Source organism: Sinocyclocheilus grahami, unplaced genomic scaffold, assembly GCF_001515645.1.
Source record: "Sinocyclocheilus grahami isolate Dianchi unplaced genomic scaffold, SAMN03320097.WGS_v1.1 scaffold147.1, whole genome shotgun sequence".
In the NCBI taxonomy this organism is placed as follows: Eukaryota; Metazoa; Chordata; class Actinopteri; order Cypriniformes; family Cyprinidae; genus Sinocyclocheilus; species Sinocyclocheilus grahami.
In genome coordinates this window covers 1,262,114-1,281,894 of record NW_015505326.1, presented here as the reverse complement: position 1 = coordinate 1,281,894, position 19,781 = coordinate 1,262,114, and the positions used below count along the sequence as shown (strand labels likewise).

Here is a 19,781-nt window from a genome sequence, read left to right as displayed (position 1 = left end):
GGTCACTTGCTCTGCCACATTCCCCAGGCCCTCCTCCACTCCACGGGCCTGGCCCACCATCCCTCCCCCAGTTCCGCCTCCTCTCCACCACCCTCCTGGACTCTTGTTTTGTGCCCTGAACTGTGGAGCATCTGGAATCCGCTCCTTAGAGAGGGGATTCTGTCACAGTCTTCAGCTGGTGTTCCCAGGATGGCCACCAGAGGACATTGTGTGGTTGTAGGCACATGACTTCTGTTGTGTTTGTTTGGTGCCACGTGCTTTCTTCTGTCTATTGTCTGTCCCCTCCCATCTTGTCACCTCATTATTGTCTCACCTGTTGCTTCACCTGTGTCTCCCTCATTACCCTCTTCGTTTGTCTCCCTATTTATTCTCCAGGTGTCTGCAGTCCTGTGCTGATCTGTTGATTGTCGTCAAGTATGCTCGTGGCGTGTATCATGTCTGCCTGTATTGTTGTCCCTGGCCTGCCTGCCTGTTTTCCCCCTCGGGGTAGTTTTTGTTGTTGTTTTATTTCATTTTATTATTAAATAACCCTTTCTTCCTGCAACTTGAGTCCTCACCTCATCTCTCCATACGCACCGTGACAGCTGTATGTTAATTTTTTTTTAAAATCTGCTGTGGAAAAAAAAGAGACCACTGCAACATTATCAGTTGCTCTGCTTTTACTATTTATAGTTATGTGTTTGAGTAAAACGAACATTTTTTTTTTATTCTATAAACTACTGACAGCATTCCTCCCAAATCCCAAATAAACATAGTCATTTAGAGCATTTATTTGCAGAAAATTACAACTGTGACAACTGACAACTGCTTGTGACCCTCCATCTCCCTCTTGATCACATTCCAGAGGTGTTCAGTATGGTTCAGGTCAGGAGAATGGGCTGGCCATGACAGGTCTTGATCTGGAGCTCCTCCATCCACACCCTGATTGACCAGGCTGTGTGTCACAGATCATTGTCCTGCTGGAGAAACCAATCCTCAGAGCTGGGGAACACTGTCAGAGCAGAAGGAAGCTAGTTTTCTTCTGTATGTGGCTTGATTCATGCATCCTTCACAAAGACAAATGTGCCTGAATCCAGCCTTGCTGAAGCCCCAGATCATCACCGATCCTCCAGCAGATTTCACAGTGGGTAAGAGAAACTGTGGCTTGTAGACCTGGTCTCCGTCTAACCATTAGATGAGCAGGTGTTGGGCAGAGCTGAAAACTGGACTCATCAGAGAAGATGAACTCACTCCAGTACTCTACGCTCCAGTCCTTCTGCTCTTCTGTAAATCTCAGCCTGGGTCTTCTGTGCTTCTCATCGATGAAGGGCTTTTTTTTAGCTTTGCCTCACCCCATTCTTTCTGCAGGTCACTTGATGTCGTCCTACAGTTGTTGAGTGACATTCGAATGAGTTGGTGGTCAGTGTTCTGGTCAGTGGAGAGTGGTTTTCACCCGCTGCTGGTCTGTAGATTTGTTCTCCTCAGCTTGAGCTTCTTCTTCGTGCTAGCACTGTTTCTGCCATCCAGCTGGTCCGGTTGCAAGATGATAGTGATGAGGCACAGCAGTGGATTTTACACTTTTCCTCCTTAAATCAGATTTGGTTGAGGTGATCACCTAATCAGAATGGAATGGCTGCCATACACGAAGAGATGCTGATTTAAGAAACATTTAGAGTGCTCTCTTAACTTTTTCCAGAGCTGTATTGTGCAAGAAATCGTGAGAAAATTGTATTTATTAATCAAAACTCTGGCCTTGTAAATCATACTTTGTGTGGAAAGAATAAATGTTGTGAGAGTTTTACTGCCTCTAGTGTTCATTTCAACTGGAAACTGCAGCAATTTGTATGTAGGTATGTTTTCTGAGTTTTGCAGAAATGTAGTTAGAGGTATATATTTCCAGTGAGCCTGTGTAGCGTAAAAGTGAATACTGACACATGATAGTGTGCACTACATGCACTGCTGATGTTACATTTGACAGTGGCAGTGTACACTGTACATTGTGGCAATAACACAGTGACAGTGTTGCTCTGTAGGGGTGTGCAGATCTGTATGTGTGTCTGTAAACAGGGGCGGTTGCTAGGGATGGGCTAAGGGTGAATGTTTTTACTATGCCCTGTACAAATCATCACTGAGTTTTCATGCGCATTAAAATAATTTATATTAGTAGTATACTGCATATTTGCCCTCTGCACATCCAACAGTGTCTGCTTGCATTGCCATTCACTCCCGACAAGACCTGCCCACTGAGGCTCGCACTTCTGATTGACATGTAAACTGGCCAACCAGCGATAAAAAATTACAGCCGCTGCTTCATTTGTCTGTAAATTAGTGTATAACTTATCACTGTAATACTAATTTTGTTATTTTTGAAATTAGGTTATATGTTACTGAGCACTGTCATTGTGAAGCAACAAATATAGATATTTAATCATATAATTATATGCTGTCGTGTCTTCCTCAGGTGCGTTTAGAGTGATCACGATTTGGCCAGCATGGTCTGGTCAGACTTTTCTTCGTTTTCATCGACTTTTCTCTATTTCACTAACGAAAATGGTTCCTAACAAAGCCATGTTGAGCATCTCTGTAGCAGCACACAGCGGTGTTTCCTTACTGAATGAATTTGCATTTTTGAACAAATCGGCTGATTCAATGATTCACTGATCCATTCAAAAATAGTTTCTTACTTTGTTCCTGAATGAATCAGTCGTTTTGAAAGAATCAATTGAATAAATGATTCAGTGACTCACTTATTAAGACAGTGGTTTGCCGCCACCTACTGGTAATTTTAGTTTCACATTTAAAATTTATTCTATCATTTTTATTTTTATATAGCTGTTTTTATATTTAAAACATTAATCTAATAGTAAGTTCAGTGTAAATGCATGTACAAGTGCTAGAAAAAAAGTGTATAGAACCCTGCATGTTTAATTAGGCTTATACTTGGCTTTTTCATTTTTAAATCCACTTACTCAATGTATATTATATATATACACACACATATACAGTATATATATATATATATATATATATATACACACACGGATATCTACTCACCCTAGAACTGCCCCTGTCTATAACAATCAAATTCATTATGATTAAAATTAATATAATTATTGTTATTAACTGTTGGAGCCGATATCCTTGTAGAGACAATGCTTTGAGCTGTAATGTGGTTGTGCTTCGAGAGACCTGAGTTCGAGTCCCAGCTTGGGGACCTTTGTGATTAAAAAGTTCTAATTAAAACAGTAATAATAAATGTTAATAAAAGTAAAATAAGAGGAATATATATAAAACCCTGTTTACTGAGTAATGTCAGGACAACCACAACCTCAAAGAAGAGGAGACTGACTCTATAAATAGCTGATTAGAGAACATGGATGTTAAAACAAATAAAAAAGAAAAACCTTTTAGGCCAGAGCTGGATTGGTTTCTGGGAGACATGCAGAGACAGAACGTCACTGTTTGATTTGTGACCGTGCTGTGCTTATTCCCTTCATTCGTGTATCATATGTACAAGATTGAAATAATTTAAATATACATATCAAATAGTAGAGGATGTGTATGATGTAGTATTTGAGTTGATTTACTCTTGCCAAGCTCTGATTTCCGAGAGACACACAGAGAGACAACAGCAACGCGTCTATTAGATTTGCGCTCATTTCATTCGTGTCGCGCTCATTTCACACACTCATTCACTTCACACACTCAGTATTGCATAGTGATTTTAGAGGTTTAAGTATGATATCATGCTATGATCCCCTGGCTCACCTTTTCTCCAGAAAACACGAGGAGTGACTGTGTCAGCCTCAGCCGAATATTATTTAGCATAAATATTGGTTATTAATTTTGAAGGCATTATCCGTGCCTTTCCGAATAAAGTATTCGGATTTAGGAACAGCCCTATTACTGTGAATAAATCCATATATCTGTACTTGGTTTGATATGGGGTGAGATATTTATCCCAATATTAATATGTCTGGGTGTCATGAATTGGTTGCAGTAGCAGCAAGGAAGTGGCCAGGATCTATGAGCAGCGATCATGTTTATTTACAAAACTCTCTCTCACACACACACACACACACAGGTTTGTTTTTGTGAAAAGTGGGGACATCCCATAGGCGTAATGGTTTTTCTACTGTACAGACCGTATTTTCTATTGCCCTACACCTAAACCTCCCCCTAAACCTACCCCTCACAGGAAACTTTGTGCTATTTCAGATTTTCAATACACTCCATTCTGTGTGATTTATAAGCGTTTTGAAAAGTGGGGACATGGGATAATGTCCTGAAAAGTCACCTTCTCCTTGTAATACCTATGCCATACCTTTGTCATTTTACAAATTTATGTCCTCATTTGTCACAAAAACGCGTACACACACACACACACACACACACACACACACACACACACACACAACCCAACATGACAGCTGACAAGAACCAAACAGAGGGAATAAATACACAGAGCTAAACAAGGAACCAAACCAGATACGGGTTCATATAATCAATAAAACAATCAAATAAATCAAGTATAGGAAACCAAGGCAAGATGTACTGAAAAAAAACATGAAAACTAACAACATGAGGACCCAACTAAAACACTGAGGGTAAGTTTACATGACAATAATGTACTAAAAACAGAAAAGCTTTTCCTTTGTGTTTTTGAAAAGTGTCACGTACAGATGACAACATCATCAAAGTGATCCCCCTTCACACGGATCCGGGAAAACGATTAAACACGCTGCATTATTTGATACAAATACACATTCTTATAGACTGAACGCGTAATACACAAGCGCACAATGTCACTGTTTTCACAAACTCATGTTTTTGTAGTTTACACTGAGATGATAATAGTATTGTTTTCAAAAACTTTTCAAAAACAAAAAGTTTGTGTTTTTAGGCCTCCAAAATGGCATTGTTGTGTGAATCAATGGCCAAAACACATAAAAGCTTTCCGTTTATAGTTGAAAACAGTGTCATGTAAACAGCCACTGAGACTAGATGTGACACCAGGTAAACATTTATCCACTTACAAATGAAGCAGATACAATGGAACTCTATATACAGTCAATTATGATTACTATACGGAGCCAACATACTATGTGGAAAGACATCGCTTTGTGATTGTGTGTGTTCATGCTTGCGGGGACCTAAGTTCACTGCTGGAAGTGTGTGTCTCCATCTGGATAAGAGAGTGTATGTGTGTGTGTGTGTTAATGAGAGTCATGAGCTGAGATGTTAATCAGAACTTCTCAATGCCGTTATTTGCACTCACAGTTGTTCCCTAGAGACGGTCTAATTAAGTCTGCAGTAGTGTCACATTAGACACAACACACACCGTCAATGAAAGACAATCACAGTCTTCACAATTCACTCTATTCCCTGCGTGCTGAAGAGTTCAATCAAAATCAAAAGAAAACAAACAAAAACAAGAAATGATATATATTTTTGTATTAAATGAAAATCATTTGATAAAAAATACATAAGAATGCTTTCATTCTTTTTTTTTTGTGTGTGCTAATTTTAAATAACGTCTGGCTCTGATGTATTTACACTTTCAGTAAGTCAATCACCTCTGCGTATGCTTTCTGTTCCATTTATTACACGACGAATTAAAATAGAGAAACTATTAGCTTTTCTAATAAAGTGTGTCTGAATAATCCCACGCTTCATTACTCTCCTCGTCACTTCACATTCCTCCGTCTACCGCCAACCCAGTTGAGGAGCAATTTTCAAGACAATGGCCTTGTTGAGAATGTGATGGATGTCGGCAAAAATTAATTATCCAGCTCATTACTGAGTGAGAATAAATCTTTGGCTTTTATCTGGAGACCATCAGAGCTGATAAAAGAGTCACAGCGGGCTTCATCAGGAAATCTGTCACCTTATCGACTCGCAGCGAGCCTGTCAGCCGCTCACTGGCGCTCCAGTGTGAATCCAGAGCCTATAACATATACCGTATACATATATAACACGAGGAATGATGGCTCTCTCTTGGCAGGTATGCTTATAATTCAGGGGAGAGACATTCTCATTCTACAGAGAATTTTATTGAACCAAAAAAACATTTTTTTTTTTACATATCCTATACAGTACAGGTGGACACACTAATACTGTATTAATACATAGATTCTCATAAGCTACTTATTTGGTATTGATTCCTCTAAAAAGTATCAATATTAAAATTATATTAATTAAAACAACATGTGTTTCTGCATCATTTTCAAATGTTTTCAGTACTTTTGTTTAATGTTAGTCATATTTAGCTGACCCATGTCACAGACTGAGATGGAAAGAACAGCTTAAAGGAAACATACTTTCATTTTACTAGAATTTAATCACAACATTTCTGTAAAATACAGGATTATTTTACACCTATTTGTATTTCATTTATTTATTGCTCATGTTTACCTTTGTAATAAATTTGTTATTAATGAACAGTATGCTCAATATGGATGTGTTTTATTTAAAAAAAAAACATCATGTACTTAAGTAATAATCAGTACTGGTATCAGTATTGTTAAAACTGTAAAAAAAATAATAAAAAAAAAGTATCAGCATCATTGTCATGTGTATGTCCCCGTTTAGTTCCTGTTTGTCCTTATTTGGTCCTTCCCGTTCCTGTCCCCATTTAGTTCTATTAGTTCCAGCTGTTTCTCATTATTAGTTATCCTCCGCTTCACGTCGGGGTCCTGATCACCCTGTCTGGGTTTATTCTGAGATAACAACCCGGCTGGATGTACATTATCCCTTACTAATTACTCAAATTAAAATAAATATATTTGATAAAATTTTATTTTGTCAACTATCAAAAACACCCTGTCATATAGTTGACATTAAAGCCACACTGTAAAAATTACAAGATTGTAATTTTAACTGTACAATGCCATGTTAAAAACCCTGCTAATTGGTTATGGTAAGTTCCCTTACTATACAGTGAAAAAAACAGGGTATTTCATGTAAATGCAGTAATACACATTAATTACAGTAAAACACTTGTAAATGTAGACTTTGTGGAAAAGAAAAAGTCATCTTATGATTTACAGTGAAGTAAGTAAATTGACATTCCCAGAATTCCCAGCTTACATTTGATGGTATTACTTTTAAATAAGTGTGTTTCTTAATAGTTTTTGTCATCGCTTATATACATTAGGGCTTTATTTTCCATCTTGTGTTCTTAAATGAATGTTTATTGCATTATTTTAGTGTTGGTGTCTTGTGTTCCTGTGTATGACACAGTTCACCTTCTATATATTAATATTTCAGCTACATGTGATGATATTTGATTCACCGTGTGTCTTTCTCTTTACCACCTTATATCATAGAAAAAGCATTTAGTATCAGCGTGGTTATGCTAATTCAGTTGAAAAAGTTTTTAAAAGTTTATTTATTTTTTTGGGTACTTCAATTTGCATGAATTGACTTTAGGGCATGCAGGGGGGAAAATCAACTGAGGTTTAATGAATGCCTTATGAATGCTTTATCCATGAAAACCTGGTTTATTTATTGGTCAGAATTGACCTAACTACACGTCAACAAACGAAAAAGTGTGTGTGCTTAATTTGTCTGTGTTTATTTATTGAGTTCAAGTTTGTTCCTTTAGTGGTTATTCATAAATCAGAAGTAAATCATTTTGACAGGGTTGAGCTTTAGCGTGCTGCCAATGAGCCAAAGCTCTAATGTGTATTGACTGTCTGCCTGCTAGCACACGCCACAAGAGCTCAGCACACACTCAATCTTCAGCTGTGTGTGGAAATATTTACAAAACAAATAACACTGACCAACAGAGCAAAATATCTGTTGAGACAGATTAACATGGTCAAACGCATAGCCTTCAACACTAATGTCACACAGATTGCAGATAAATAGAAATGCGAGCTCTAGCGCAAGTTCTACTGGGAAGACTCTAATGTCACATCATTCATTACTCATAGATCTAGCCAATCATCACTCGACACCTGGGGGATATAAGTTCTGCTCTCACTCATCATTGCATTCACAGATACTGACGCCGGCATTCACTACTCGGTCAGGGAAACTGTCTCTTAAAACTTTAGCCCGAGTTTTCATAAAATTACGACATATAATTTAAAATTAACCTTCTGTGAACGATTGTGTAAATGACGTCCTTTTCACGAGGCATGCTATATTGTTAATATTATGCAATGAACTTCTCACAGTAAACGTTTGCAGTTACGTTTGATCATCCCACTAAACGTGTTAATAATCTTCTCAATGGAGAATGTGAAACTCTAGCGTGGCTTTTAAGTTCATGTCAGCTATCATTCTGAATGCTCATCGAGCTGTCGCTTCAACTCTACTCGCGTCTCAATCACCAATTTATATTTTTGTCTGTATGCACACGTAAACTTTCATCGAAGACTTTCTGGGCCTGCTATCAAAAAACACGGCTGCTCGTGTATGAGGTTAAAATAGCAGAACAGTGCTGCATGATTAACCCAAATTGAGCCTAAGTTTGCACTTTGGCTCAGTGTGATTTTGAAATAATAAAGTTTGAATTATTTGTTCAGCGTATTATTGGTGAAGTACAGTACTAAGATCAGAATGTATTGATTGGTTCGCATAATGCTGCACAATCTGTGCAAACTCAGTTGTCACCTTAACGTGCATTTAATTGAAACACAACCCTAATATGTTTTTCAAACCTTAATGAGAAGCATCTACAACCTGTTTTCAACAAAAGAGAATATTTACTGATTTGTTTTTACTCAGACTCATTCAATAACATCCAGTGTTTGAAACAACTTTTGTTATTTGATGTGGCTTCATATCATGATGCTTAATTATTATAGGCCTTTATAATATTTTCCACTGATAGCGACTATGTCATTTGCAATATACTTTCTCGTGAAAATATCTGATGCTAGCACACTGTTAAGCATCTGTTGTCACAATCGTATGTTTTGCCTTTATGTTCCTTCAGTCATTATGTTCTATTTGCGTTCATTCTACCACAGCGATCTCTGGATGCCTTGTCAAGGAATGGGCTGAGATTTACGACTTTGAGTCTCTCTTCTGCATGAGTGTCCTCGGGCGGTCACACTGCACTTTTCGTTCCATTGACTTCCATTCATACGCATGCGAATGCGCCAGACCGTGTGAAAAATTTTGCATTTCACTGCGTCAAAGCCACTAGAAGGCAAGCCTGCAGCCTTTAGCCAAAAAAGCTAACGCTTCTGCTGTGGCAGTATGCGGGAAAGGAGACCAGAGGCTGTTTTTTTAATGGATGTCAATGGAGGAGTGGCTTCACTACGCTGAATAAACCGCTTTTTAGAGGAAACAGCTTATCATTTAATGAATCGACAGCCTATCGGCTAATCTCCAACATGTTTGACACTAAACAATACTTTTGGATTAAACTATTTTTAGAGTTTACACTGAAAAAAAAATCATTTTATAAGAGAAGTCACTGACTTTTTTGCGAGAGCTGGGATTCAGTATACGACACTTCTTATTAATTTACTATGGTATCTGTAAACAGCGATTGAGTGTCGCACAACTCTGACTGAAATTCAGTGATGTCAAGGCTGTAATGTGATTGGTTAAGGCACACATGATCCAAGTTGACTGTTACGCTTGCTCCAGTATTAAGTAATACAGACCCTCTCGTCTCCCTATAGTAAGACACTCTCTGGGTGCGTTAAAAAATTCAGGCTTGGTGAACTCTGATCAGTAAGCTTGTATCACATGATTGGGCGTAGAATACGCGCAGGACGTATCCCCCCGATTTTTAATAAAACGCAAATTCGTTTTCAGGCAAGTGTGTTCACATAGAGGTTTTCAGCGAGCAGTGTGAAAAAATCTAGATTTAAATTCAAGAGAAAAGTCTATGCATTACCTGGTGTTTTATTCAGATCCAAAATGAGAAGATGTGATTGTGAACATTACGGAGCACTAAACACTCTCATGCAGTGTTACATTCATACTCGAATCCGCAGGGCGCTCTCCCCCCGAAAGTCCAAAACGAACTCATAGAAGTAATAACTTATGACGTTCCAGGAAATCATATCTCATATCTATTGGCTTCAGTCTAAACAACACTTTAGGCAAAACATCCTAAGGATTCCGCCTATTTAATTATTTTAACACCTATGTCAATGACTGTATTATTTTATTAATATTGATCTTTTTTTTCTTTCTTTGTCTAAATATTTTAGGAAATTCTACTAAGAAACACTCCAACTGGTGGGTATCAATTTCCCTCTCTCTATTATTTGGGGTAGGCTCTGCCCCTGCCTCCATCTTCAGGGAGGAACAGCAAGTATCTGCAACCCTCCAGATTCGGATTATGGACAGGGCCTACGCCGAAGAACTTTATCATATAATCTATTTTCAAACAATTTGCATACTACTTGTTCAATACAACTTCAGACGTTCTCTTGCCTCCCGAGTCTTTCTGGCAGAACTTTAACTCTCAATAAAACATACAGACACAGAGTTAAGTTCATGTATGTGTACTTTCATTTTATTTAGTTAAAACAGATGTAAACTGATCTGAAATGAAGATAATAACACCCGGTAAGCTAGTAAGCTAATCAGCTAGTGCTGTCCAGAGCTAGCAGGCTATTTGTAACACTAGGTGCGGTTTGTTGTAACACCAATAGACGACTTTGTTAATCAAATTCACTTGTTAATTTATTATTAAAGTACAGGATTCCCCATCATCTCAGCCCTGGCTATCTGACCCATGGTCCACCTGTCCCTATAGATTCCTGAAACACACTGCATTTGATTATGTGTATACTTATGTAGATATTTTTTCCATCTGTTATGTTAAATGAAGGCTATCTTGCCCCATCATCAGCTACTACTATTTTTATAGTACTCTGATTTGTGCTGCATTAACTGTAATCTAGTTCTTGCATACTAAACAGCATAGATTGTTTCAGATAGATTATGATGCATTGAAAATGCTCTACTTTGAAATAAATAAATCAGTTATTTCTGCTTTGTCTCTCCATGAAGATGGAAAGCTCATAGGAGGAATGGGGTGAAACGACTCAAACATACAGGTGAACAGATCAAACTCCACCCACAGGAATTACTGAAGTAGTGTTGCAATGCCACAGTTATTTTCATTGTTTTTGATTAACAATCATGCATTGTTGATCATTTATTATAATTATCGCCCCATTTTCTGTGTTATTGCCTCTGTGTGTGTGTGTTATTCCTGGATGAAGCTGTCTCACGAGATTCTGCATGTCACCATGTGTCATGGTGGTCACGTGACCATAACACGGAAGTTTTTTCTTTACTATATAGGTAGCCGGCTTGCTGGCGTTAGGCAGCGTTTGTGCTCGCTCTGCTCATTTTTGCCTGGGTTGCAGTGAGTTTGTGGATTATTGACCAAACTGTTATTGGAGTATACTGCTGCCTCACTTTTTTTTGGACTTTGAATTACTCACCAGGGAGGATTTTAACAGTTTCGGTTGTTTCATTGGAACTGCTCTTGGACATTCATTCATGGACATGCCCCGGTGAGACTGATTCAAACGTTGTATATAAAGTTCTTGGACTTGGACTATTTACATTTCCCTACACTCGTTCTCTCGTTTTGTGCTGGCTGTGTTTTTATAAAATTTGTTCAGAACCAGGATCTTGGCACCGGCCCAGGATTTTTTTAATGGAAATCCTGCTTGATGTAAAAAGTCTGCACTGGAATATTTTCAGCATGTGAACAACAGTTGGAATAATAATAAAAAAAGCTCTATGGGCATGGTTGTGCAACTCTAAGTCTCGTGAAGCCATACGTTAGCATTGCTTGTTATGAAGAACAGATGTGCTGAGAACCAGACGATTTAAATCTATGGTGTACCACATGTGAACTTTTGTAAAACAGCACTGGCCTGATTCACACAGTGTCCTGTGCAAGACATCCTTTCCTTTCTATTGTTTCACACAGAAGTTCGAATGGTTTCCACTACAAATACCATTAAAACCATTAGCTAGCTCTATGGGCATGGTTGTGCAACTCTAAGTCTCGTGAAGCCATACGTTAGCATTGCTTGTTATGAAGAACAGATGAGAACCAGCTGAGAACCAGACGATTTAAATCTATGGTGTACCACATGTGAACTTTTGTAAAACAGCACTGGCCTGATTCACACAGTGTCCTGTGCAAGACATCCTTTCCTTTCTATTGTTTCACACAGAAGTTCGAATGGTTTCCACTACAAATACCATTAAAACCATTAGCTGTAGTGTGTTTTGGGACATATTCCATTAGGACAGGGGTAGGCAAGTTCGGTCTTAGAGAGCCGCAGTCCTGCAGAGTTCAGCTCCAACCCTAATCAAACACACCTGAACAAGCTAATCAATGTCTTCAGGATTACTAAGGCTATAGACTCACCTGCCTATAGCCTTAGTAATCCTGAAGACATTGATTAGCTTGTTCAGGTGTGTTTTCTCAGGGTTGGAGCTGAACTCTGCAGGACTGCGGCTCTCTAGGACCAAACTTGCCTACCACTGCATTAGGATTTAGTGGTTTTAACAAGCCACCAATAGAAGGCGACGAATTACCGGTGGAGACACACAGGGACGGTTACAGTTTCCATTAAAACCAGTACAATTCCCATTAAAAGTGGTAAAACCATTACAAATTCTCTGAGACAAAAAGTCAAAAACCCAATAGCTTTGGTTGGTTGATTTGTATTGTCTCAACAGAAATAAAGGCATACCCTTCCCTGCAGACAGTAGAAAGTGTGAAGTAAAAATAATCACTGTTGTTTCCTCAACACACCACCAGTGTACTTTGAAGAAACCAAGCTACAAGCTTACCTATAGATGTCTTTGCACATTAAACACATTAAGCACAGTGTTTGTAACACTGAGAGTCTCTCGTCTGCGGTGGATGTCGGTCACGCCGTCACTTCATGACTGTTGCTCTATTTAAAGATTTGCTCAGCTGTTGCTCGGATGATACAGCATGATAATGGCACTATTTCACGCTCATCCTATCACCGCAGGCTGTGTCTGAGCATATCTCACCCCAATCCATGTTTAATCAGGATAATTCAGCTCATCTTGCTTGAGTTTACTGATGTCTATCTAACATCACTCTCTGAGAGATCTCGCAATGAACATATTCAAACTCCAAACCTCACAACAGCTTCTCTCTTGGCTCATGGTGACGCTTCGTCAAGCTTCTTAGCATCAAACTAAAATATTAAAAGTATTTAATGTTTGTTTTGTATGCTGTCAATGAAATATTCAATGCAGTGCTACTTAAAATGTAGTCTATTTTATATTTATATATTTATTATGTTTATTTATATATGGTATTTATCCAAATTATATTTATATAACATTTTAAAAGAATGTTTAATTTATTAAGATTACAACATATTTATGCATTTAGTATATAAATACACTCTTGTTCATTGCTAGGTCATTTTCGTGCATAATACACACAACTTGAAATGACAAAAAACATAGACTACAGAAATAAACATTACCTAACATTACTAAATGCTGTAAAATTATTATTTCATGTCAACTATCACATTAACTAATGTTCACAAATAAAACCTTCCCGTAATGTGTTACAGTTTAATTAATGTAGTGATTTTAATAAACTCTCTTAAAACTTGAGCCAAACTGGTACAATGTAGTAATAACCTAGAAAACACCAGAGCAAAACAAAGTCTGATCTGTATCAGTCACGTGACTTTAGCACCAGTATATGGAATCTATTATTATTATTATTATTATTATCATTTTCAGAGCTTGAGAGCTTTGGTATCTGTGATCTGCAGTAAAGATTCTCCTTTCACAGAATTCTCCTTTTGCAAAACCTTTCAAGATTTCAATGCAAATCTGCCGGGTTAACTGAATTATGTTGTTATCTCTTGATATATTTTTGAGTTTTAGAGCCCCTTCAGCATCTGAGAGAGACAAATCATCTGCCTTCGGCACTTGGGCAAAACAATAACGGTGCATGACAATCTCTGCCCACACGTGATGACAATGATGATGATGATGAGGAGGATGTGTGCGGGGGATCAGAACGTTTCCAACGTGTCAGACGACACTGAGATAAATGTGTGTGTTATGCTGCTGTCGTGCCCTGTAAGAAGACAAGCGGGAAGGAGGCTCTCGTAGCGGCCCATCATTCATCTATGATGAAAGCTCTTAGCAAATGTCTCAGCTCCCATTATCATGTGACATGGAAAGAGTCCTGACCGTTGACAATGGTGTCGTGAACAACAGACACGACGGCGTCCCAGCTGAGGCAGCACTGTGAACGGATCGTAGAGGATTTACACAAACTAACTGTTCCCAGACACTCTTATTCCTCTGTTACAAACTTTCTCCTTCTGGTTGACTGGGGAAAAGTTGCACAATAACTAACAGTTTGAAGATTTAGTTCTATAGTCACATCCAGTGGGATTATGCAGTATATCTTGGGAAACCTTCTGTAAGACAGCAAATGTAAGTGAACTGTTCTCAGATCAGCACTTTAGAAGTTTGTGATAAAACTGTGAAAACCTGCTTCACGTGTATTATCATGTCTGTGCTATAATCAATCATAAATGCATCATAAACTCATTGTTGGATGGTAATTGCACAGTGAAATGTTGAAGGCACTGGTACCGGGCCACATGCATGTACAGTATGCTCATTTTCATAGGCTTTTCATGGTCATGCACAATGGTAATACTGCGTGATCACAAACCAATTAGGGTGGCATATGTTAGTGCTGTTGTTTCTAACAAAACGATGCTTCCGATTCATGTATAGTAATGAGAGAGCGCATGAGATGAGTTAAGTGTTGTGTAGCCTAAGGGAATGCTAGAAAAGACGTGGCGAGGTCACATTATCCATACACAAGTTTTGAAAGCAGATTTTCACTACTGTGTGTTGTGTGAAGCTGTGCAGTCTGTTGTTTGCTGTACACAGAGCTGGATTCATCCTGGATGTGTGTACAGAAGAGGCTTGAGCAAGAGCTCGCTTTCAAACAAACCCACTCCTCAGTCTGGATGCACGAGTCTAACAGTCAAAAATATTTCTGGCAACCCTTCAGAACCTGTTGACCACGGCCATCTAGAACTGCTGCTGATACACTACTGATCTGTTTTTAGATATTCATATGGAACAGAGAGCAGTGGTAGATCATTTGATGTCACATTACAGACAAAACTAGTATTTTAATGTCAATTCTAATAATCATTTTAATAATCAAGATTACGGTATCCAGGGAAATCACATCAGGGACTATGATTTTGCCAAAAATGTACAGCCTTAGTCTGAACAAAATGTGAAGCGACCAACTACAGCAGCACTTCTCAACTCTGGCCCTCGAGACTTCAGCTTCAGCACCGTGTCAAACTCACCCGAACGAGCTGATGAAGGTGCTCAGGATCACTAGATAGTTACTGGCAGGTGAGTTTGATCAGGGTTGAAGCTGAACTCTGAAGGAAAGTGGATCTCAGGGCCAGAGTTGAGAAACACTGAACTACAGTTTATTTGGCAACATCGGATGTGTAAAAATTAACTCAAATAAACCCGTAGCAGTCTGAATGTTGTCTTAAAAGCACTGTAAAACTAGCAGAAATGTATACAGACTTCTTGATAAAAATACTGAATATTTGCTACTAACCAGCTATCAAAAATGGGATGCACGCATAGTATCAGCTGAAACTAGAGTCAATGCAGCACAAAGGCTTAAGACCGTCTGCAATGGCCACGTCAAGGCAAACGTTCCAAATCCATTGATGATCATAACGCAACTCAAGCACACACAGCACAGTAGAAACAGAGCAGGGAATCTGCTTAGTGTTGGCGACTACATGACACATCCAGAGTAGACGCCGCCATTGATCCTAACAGGTTCTGCTTGCTTTCGATGCGCCGCACTCACAGCGTTAGAGCTGAATGAGCTTGAACACGTACCTGTGACTTTGAGCTCTGTGGTCCGTCTCACAACTCTGCTGCCATATTTGAGTTCACAGGTGTAGTTTCCTCCGTCGTCCTCCTGCACCTCCGGGATCCAGAGACTGGTGGTATTGATGATGATGGAGCTCCTCCACTCTTTCCTCTGACACTCCTGAGGAAACACAGCACTCTTCATCATCCTACTCTCGCACTCACTCATTTCAAACCCATTATCCTAAAGCTGACTGATTTTTTCTTTTTTAAGATAAAACTATGTTTGTTGGTGCTAGAACAGCCTTCCTGTCAAAATCAGATGGTTTAAGGCTGCGGTGTCCAAACCTGCAGTGTTTAGCTCAAAACCTAATGAATCCAGCTGATCAAGGCCTTCAGACTGACTAGAAACTTCCAGGTAAGTGTGTTGGATCTGGCTGGAACTGAACTCTTCAGGAGCAGCACTGGACCTCGCTGCTTTAAGGTTTGGGGCTTCGATAGCGTTGTTATCGTCCTTCCCGTTCCCCAGTTTCAGGGAATGTTTAGGTTAGGTTTAGGGCTAGAGACAGAAACCAAAAACACGCTGTGCGAGATATAACTCTGTACCTTGTACCAGGTCATGATAGGCTGCTTGTAGGGCGCGAGATAGTCGTCGATGTCAGGGCAGCTGATCATTTTGCTCTTGGTGATCTCGGCGCTCTCCTGGTAACGTATTCGGCTGCTGAAGCAGAGTCCCTCCTCGCTCTCCTCCACCGTCAGAGACATGGACACCTTCATACAGTACGTGGAGTTTCTGTCAAGACACACGTATATGACATCACTGCATGATAAAAATACTGTACTCAGAATTCCTCCTCTGAGCATTTGTTACAAACAAAGCTGTCAAAACGACTGGTTTCTACTTCCTCCACACTGTGACGTCACACTGTGATAGAAAGTTGCAGCAGCACATCAGCGCCTACTTTCCCTCATGACTTGTGTGAGGAGGTGAGAAGGACAGAGATGCAGTGACATTAGCCAATCAGAACAGTGACCGTTTACTGGAATTCACCACCAAAACAGTGTTTTAGACAGAATGAGGATGGAAAATTGACACGTTGCAAATATATGACAAAGTTTTGAGCAAAACGACAACAAAAACTCACTAGCTCAAAGAACATATTAAAATAATAAAAAAACTCTTTAGCATTTACTCAAAAACTCTTCTGCTATTTTATTTAATATTTCTGTTAAAAGTTTCCACACATTTTCCACATTCATCATCAATGCCGAGCTATTTAGCTGATGTTGGTAGAGCATCTCTTTGAAGATGTCTCTCTCTCTATGTACAAGGTCTCTGTGGGCTGCTGTACACTCTAAAAAAATGCTGGGTTAAATACTACCCAGTGCTGGGTAAAATAGGGACAAACCCAGCAATTGGGTTGTTTTGACCCAGCGCTGTTTTTTTTTTAGAGTGTAGGTTTGCAAACACTCAATGACATGAATGGGAACATGAAATGAACCTGGATTCTCCCTATTCATTTAGCTCTGATTCTAGAAATCTCTAGCTTTTTCCACACTTTTTTTTAAGTCTGCCTGCATTGATTTTCTTTCATTCTGTGTAACATCAGAAGCACAAGACCTGGCCACAGCGGTAAAACAGAGCAATTACTGGCACATTCGATATAAACAGTTTAGTAATTATTAACATCCCCACTGCTCCATCCTTGTCTTCTTCTTTTATCCCACAACGACACCCGGCTGGATTAATTGAGAGTTGTGTTGTGTGATTCTGTTATGAAAGAATCTGATAACTCCTGTCATAATGTTCAAAGGGAATCAGTTAATGACGAAAAATACAGTGGATCTGAAAAATGAGAATATATCTGCATACAAATAGAAAGAGTTTTTCCTGAGAACGCTGTGCTGAGATGAAACAAACGGTATCCCACACACAGGAAACGTCTCATTAAACATGCATATATGCATATTATTCAGATATGTAAAACCATCTTCCCCAGATGACAGCTTTTCCACATGAGTGAGGGCTATTCAAAACAATTCAAAAGTCTCACATTTAATTATTTCAGTAACGTGAAAATAAAAGTTCCAGAAATCAACACAAATTGAATTGTTTCTGGGCCAGTGCATCTGTCAGTGCGGGCGTAGATATTACTATTATTACTAGTAATAGTGAAACACACGTGTCCTGACCGATCAATAAAGTTGAATGATTGAATCTTGTGTGATGTGGATCAATGCAGTTATTTGAGGCCTGAGGCTGCGGTGAGGCCAGGCGACGCGTCTCCTCCTGTCCCTGATGACATTGAGAGTGGACAAAGGACCCTCAAACCTGCTGACCTACACCTGATTGCATTGGCTTTAGAGCATTCTTCAGTGTTCACGGGGAGAGATTTGAGCCGTTATCAGCCTGAAGAGAGGGGAGTACAGCTGACACGATCCAGCAGCGACTGAAGAAGTGCCATCTGCCCTCCCTTCAGCTGCTAATTAGGACATTAGGCTAGTGTTTGAGTGCTAATGAGGCTTCAGTCGTCCAGTTGTGCTTGAGTGTGTGAGAGCTGCCACTCTGCATATTCTTCTGAAGAATCACAAATATTACAAACCAGACTGAAGCTGATTAGATACAATTCACAACATCTCACATTAGTTTCTTTTTTTTTTGGGGGGGGGGGGGGACTGTCAATGTAATAAAGTTAAATATAACAAAGGAAACAAATTAAGAAATATGTATTTCTGTATTCATCCCTTTACACAAACTCTTTGTCTTTCACTACAGGCAAAATTACCTGCTTGTGTAGTAGAGCTCTCTATGTGTCTGCAGCTACTGATTGTGTTTATTAGCACTGATTGCATTATTGTGCTCTGTGGTGTTCATTAACTGCTGCAGTGTAATGGCTTAAACTGTATTGAATGGGACTGTATTGATTGTTGACTGAGAAGGGCAGTCTGCAGTTCTGGCTATAGTGTTCCTCTGCATTACTCCTCGATTACTGCTACACTCACCACACCAACAAAACAGATGGACAAGCTAGTACATGCTAGTCTAGGGAAAATTTCATTTTAATACTGACTGTCTTCATTTTCCCACCACGAGATTGGATTTATTCCTGTCAAAAACAGTAGACTGCAAAAAGCTTGCAGTCCAAGTTGTCTGTACACTGATTTGCAGTGGAAATTAAAAAAAGAAAATAAACAAAGAAGCATATGAAGGAGAGATGGTTGCTCGCAGAAGCCATGCATGCTGATGTTCTGTTGCAGATCTATGACTCCACCCCTGAACTTTCCCTTGCCCTGTATCGTGCTCTCTCATTGGCTGTAGGCCATCAATGAACACATTTCACACTGCAAGTCTGCAGCATGCCAAATATCTCGTCTTATTATCGTGTCTTTGATAACACACACACTACGCGATTGTTACTAGCACCGATTTGCCTTTGATTTTGGGCATTTGTCAGTGATTTCCACAAAACTGTCGGCGAGAGAATACCGGGGGTAAAATCGTGCAGTGTGAACCCAGCATTAGAAAGGAAGTTTCCAGAAGGGCTCCTGCAGGCTGATGTCATAGATCGTGGGGGTCCAGACCGGCTCCTGGAGGACCGATGTCCTGCAGAGCTCAGATCCAACACACCTGCCTGGAAGCCAGTGATCCTGAAGACCTCGATCAGCTGCTGCAGGTGTGTTTCATTAGGACTGGAGCTGAATTCTGCAGGACAGGACAGGACTGGACAGCCTGTCAGAGAATAACCTTTAAAAACGCCAATAATAACTTCTGCTTCTCTAGTTCCTTATGAAACACAGCTCCAAACCTATATCTATGTTCTGGTGCTGAACTCAGGAGTCCTGTACAGATAACACTGATGAACCTGTATTTTTAATGGCACACAGTGTTTTTATGCCATCCATGTTAGGGGTGA

At 39.4% G+C, this 19,781-nt stretch overlaps 1 protein-coding gene across 2 annotated transcripts in view; it reads right to left on the bottom strand.

The window, feature by feature from the left end:
- il1rapl2 (interleukin 1 receptor accessory protein-like 2) overlaps window positions 1-19,781 on the bottom strand; it is a 267,837-nt gene that overhangs the window by 68,263 nt on the left and 179,793 nt on the right. For both annotated transcript variants that reach the window (XM_016281153.1, XM_016281154.1), the window contains 2 exons: window positions 16,474-16,660; window positions 15,895-16,048 (listed from right to left, as the gene is read on the bottom strand). In XM_016281153.1, coding sequence (XP_016136639.1) covers window positions 15,895-16,048; window positions 16,474-16,660 — 341 coding nt within the window. The remainder of the gene's footprint in view (window positions 1-15,894; window positions 16,049-16,473; window positions 16,661-19,781) is intronic.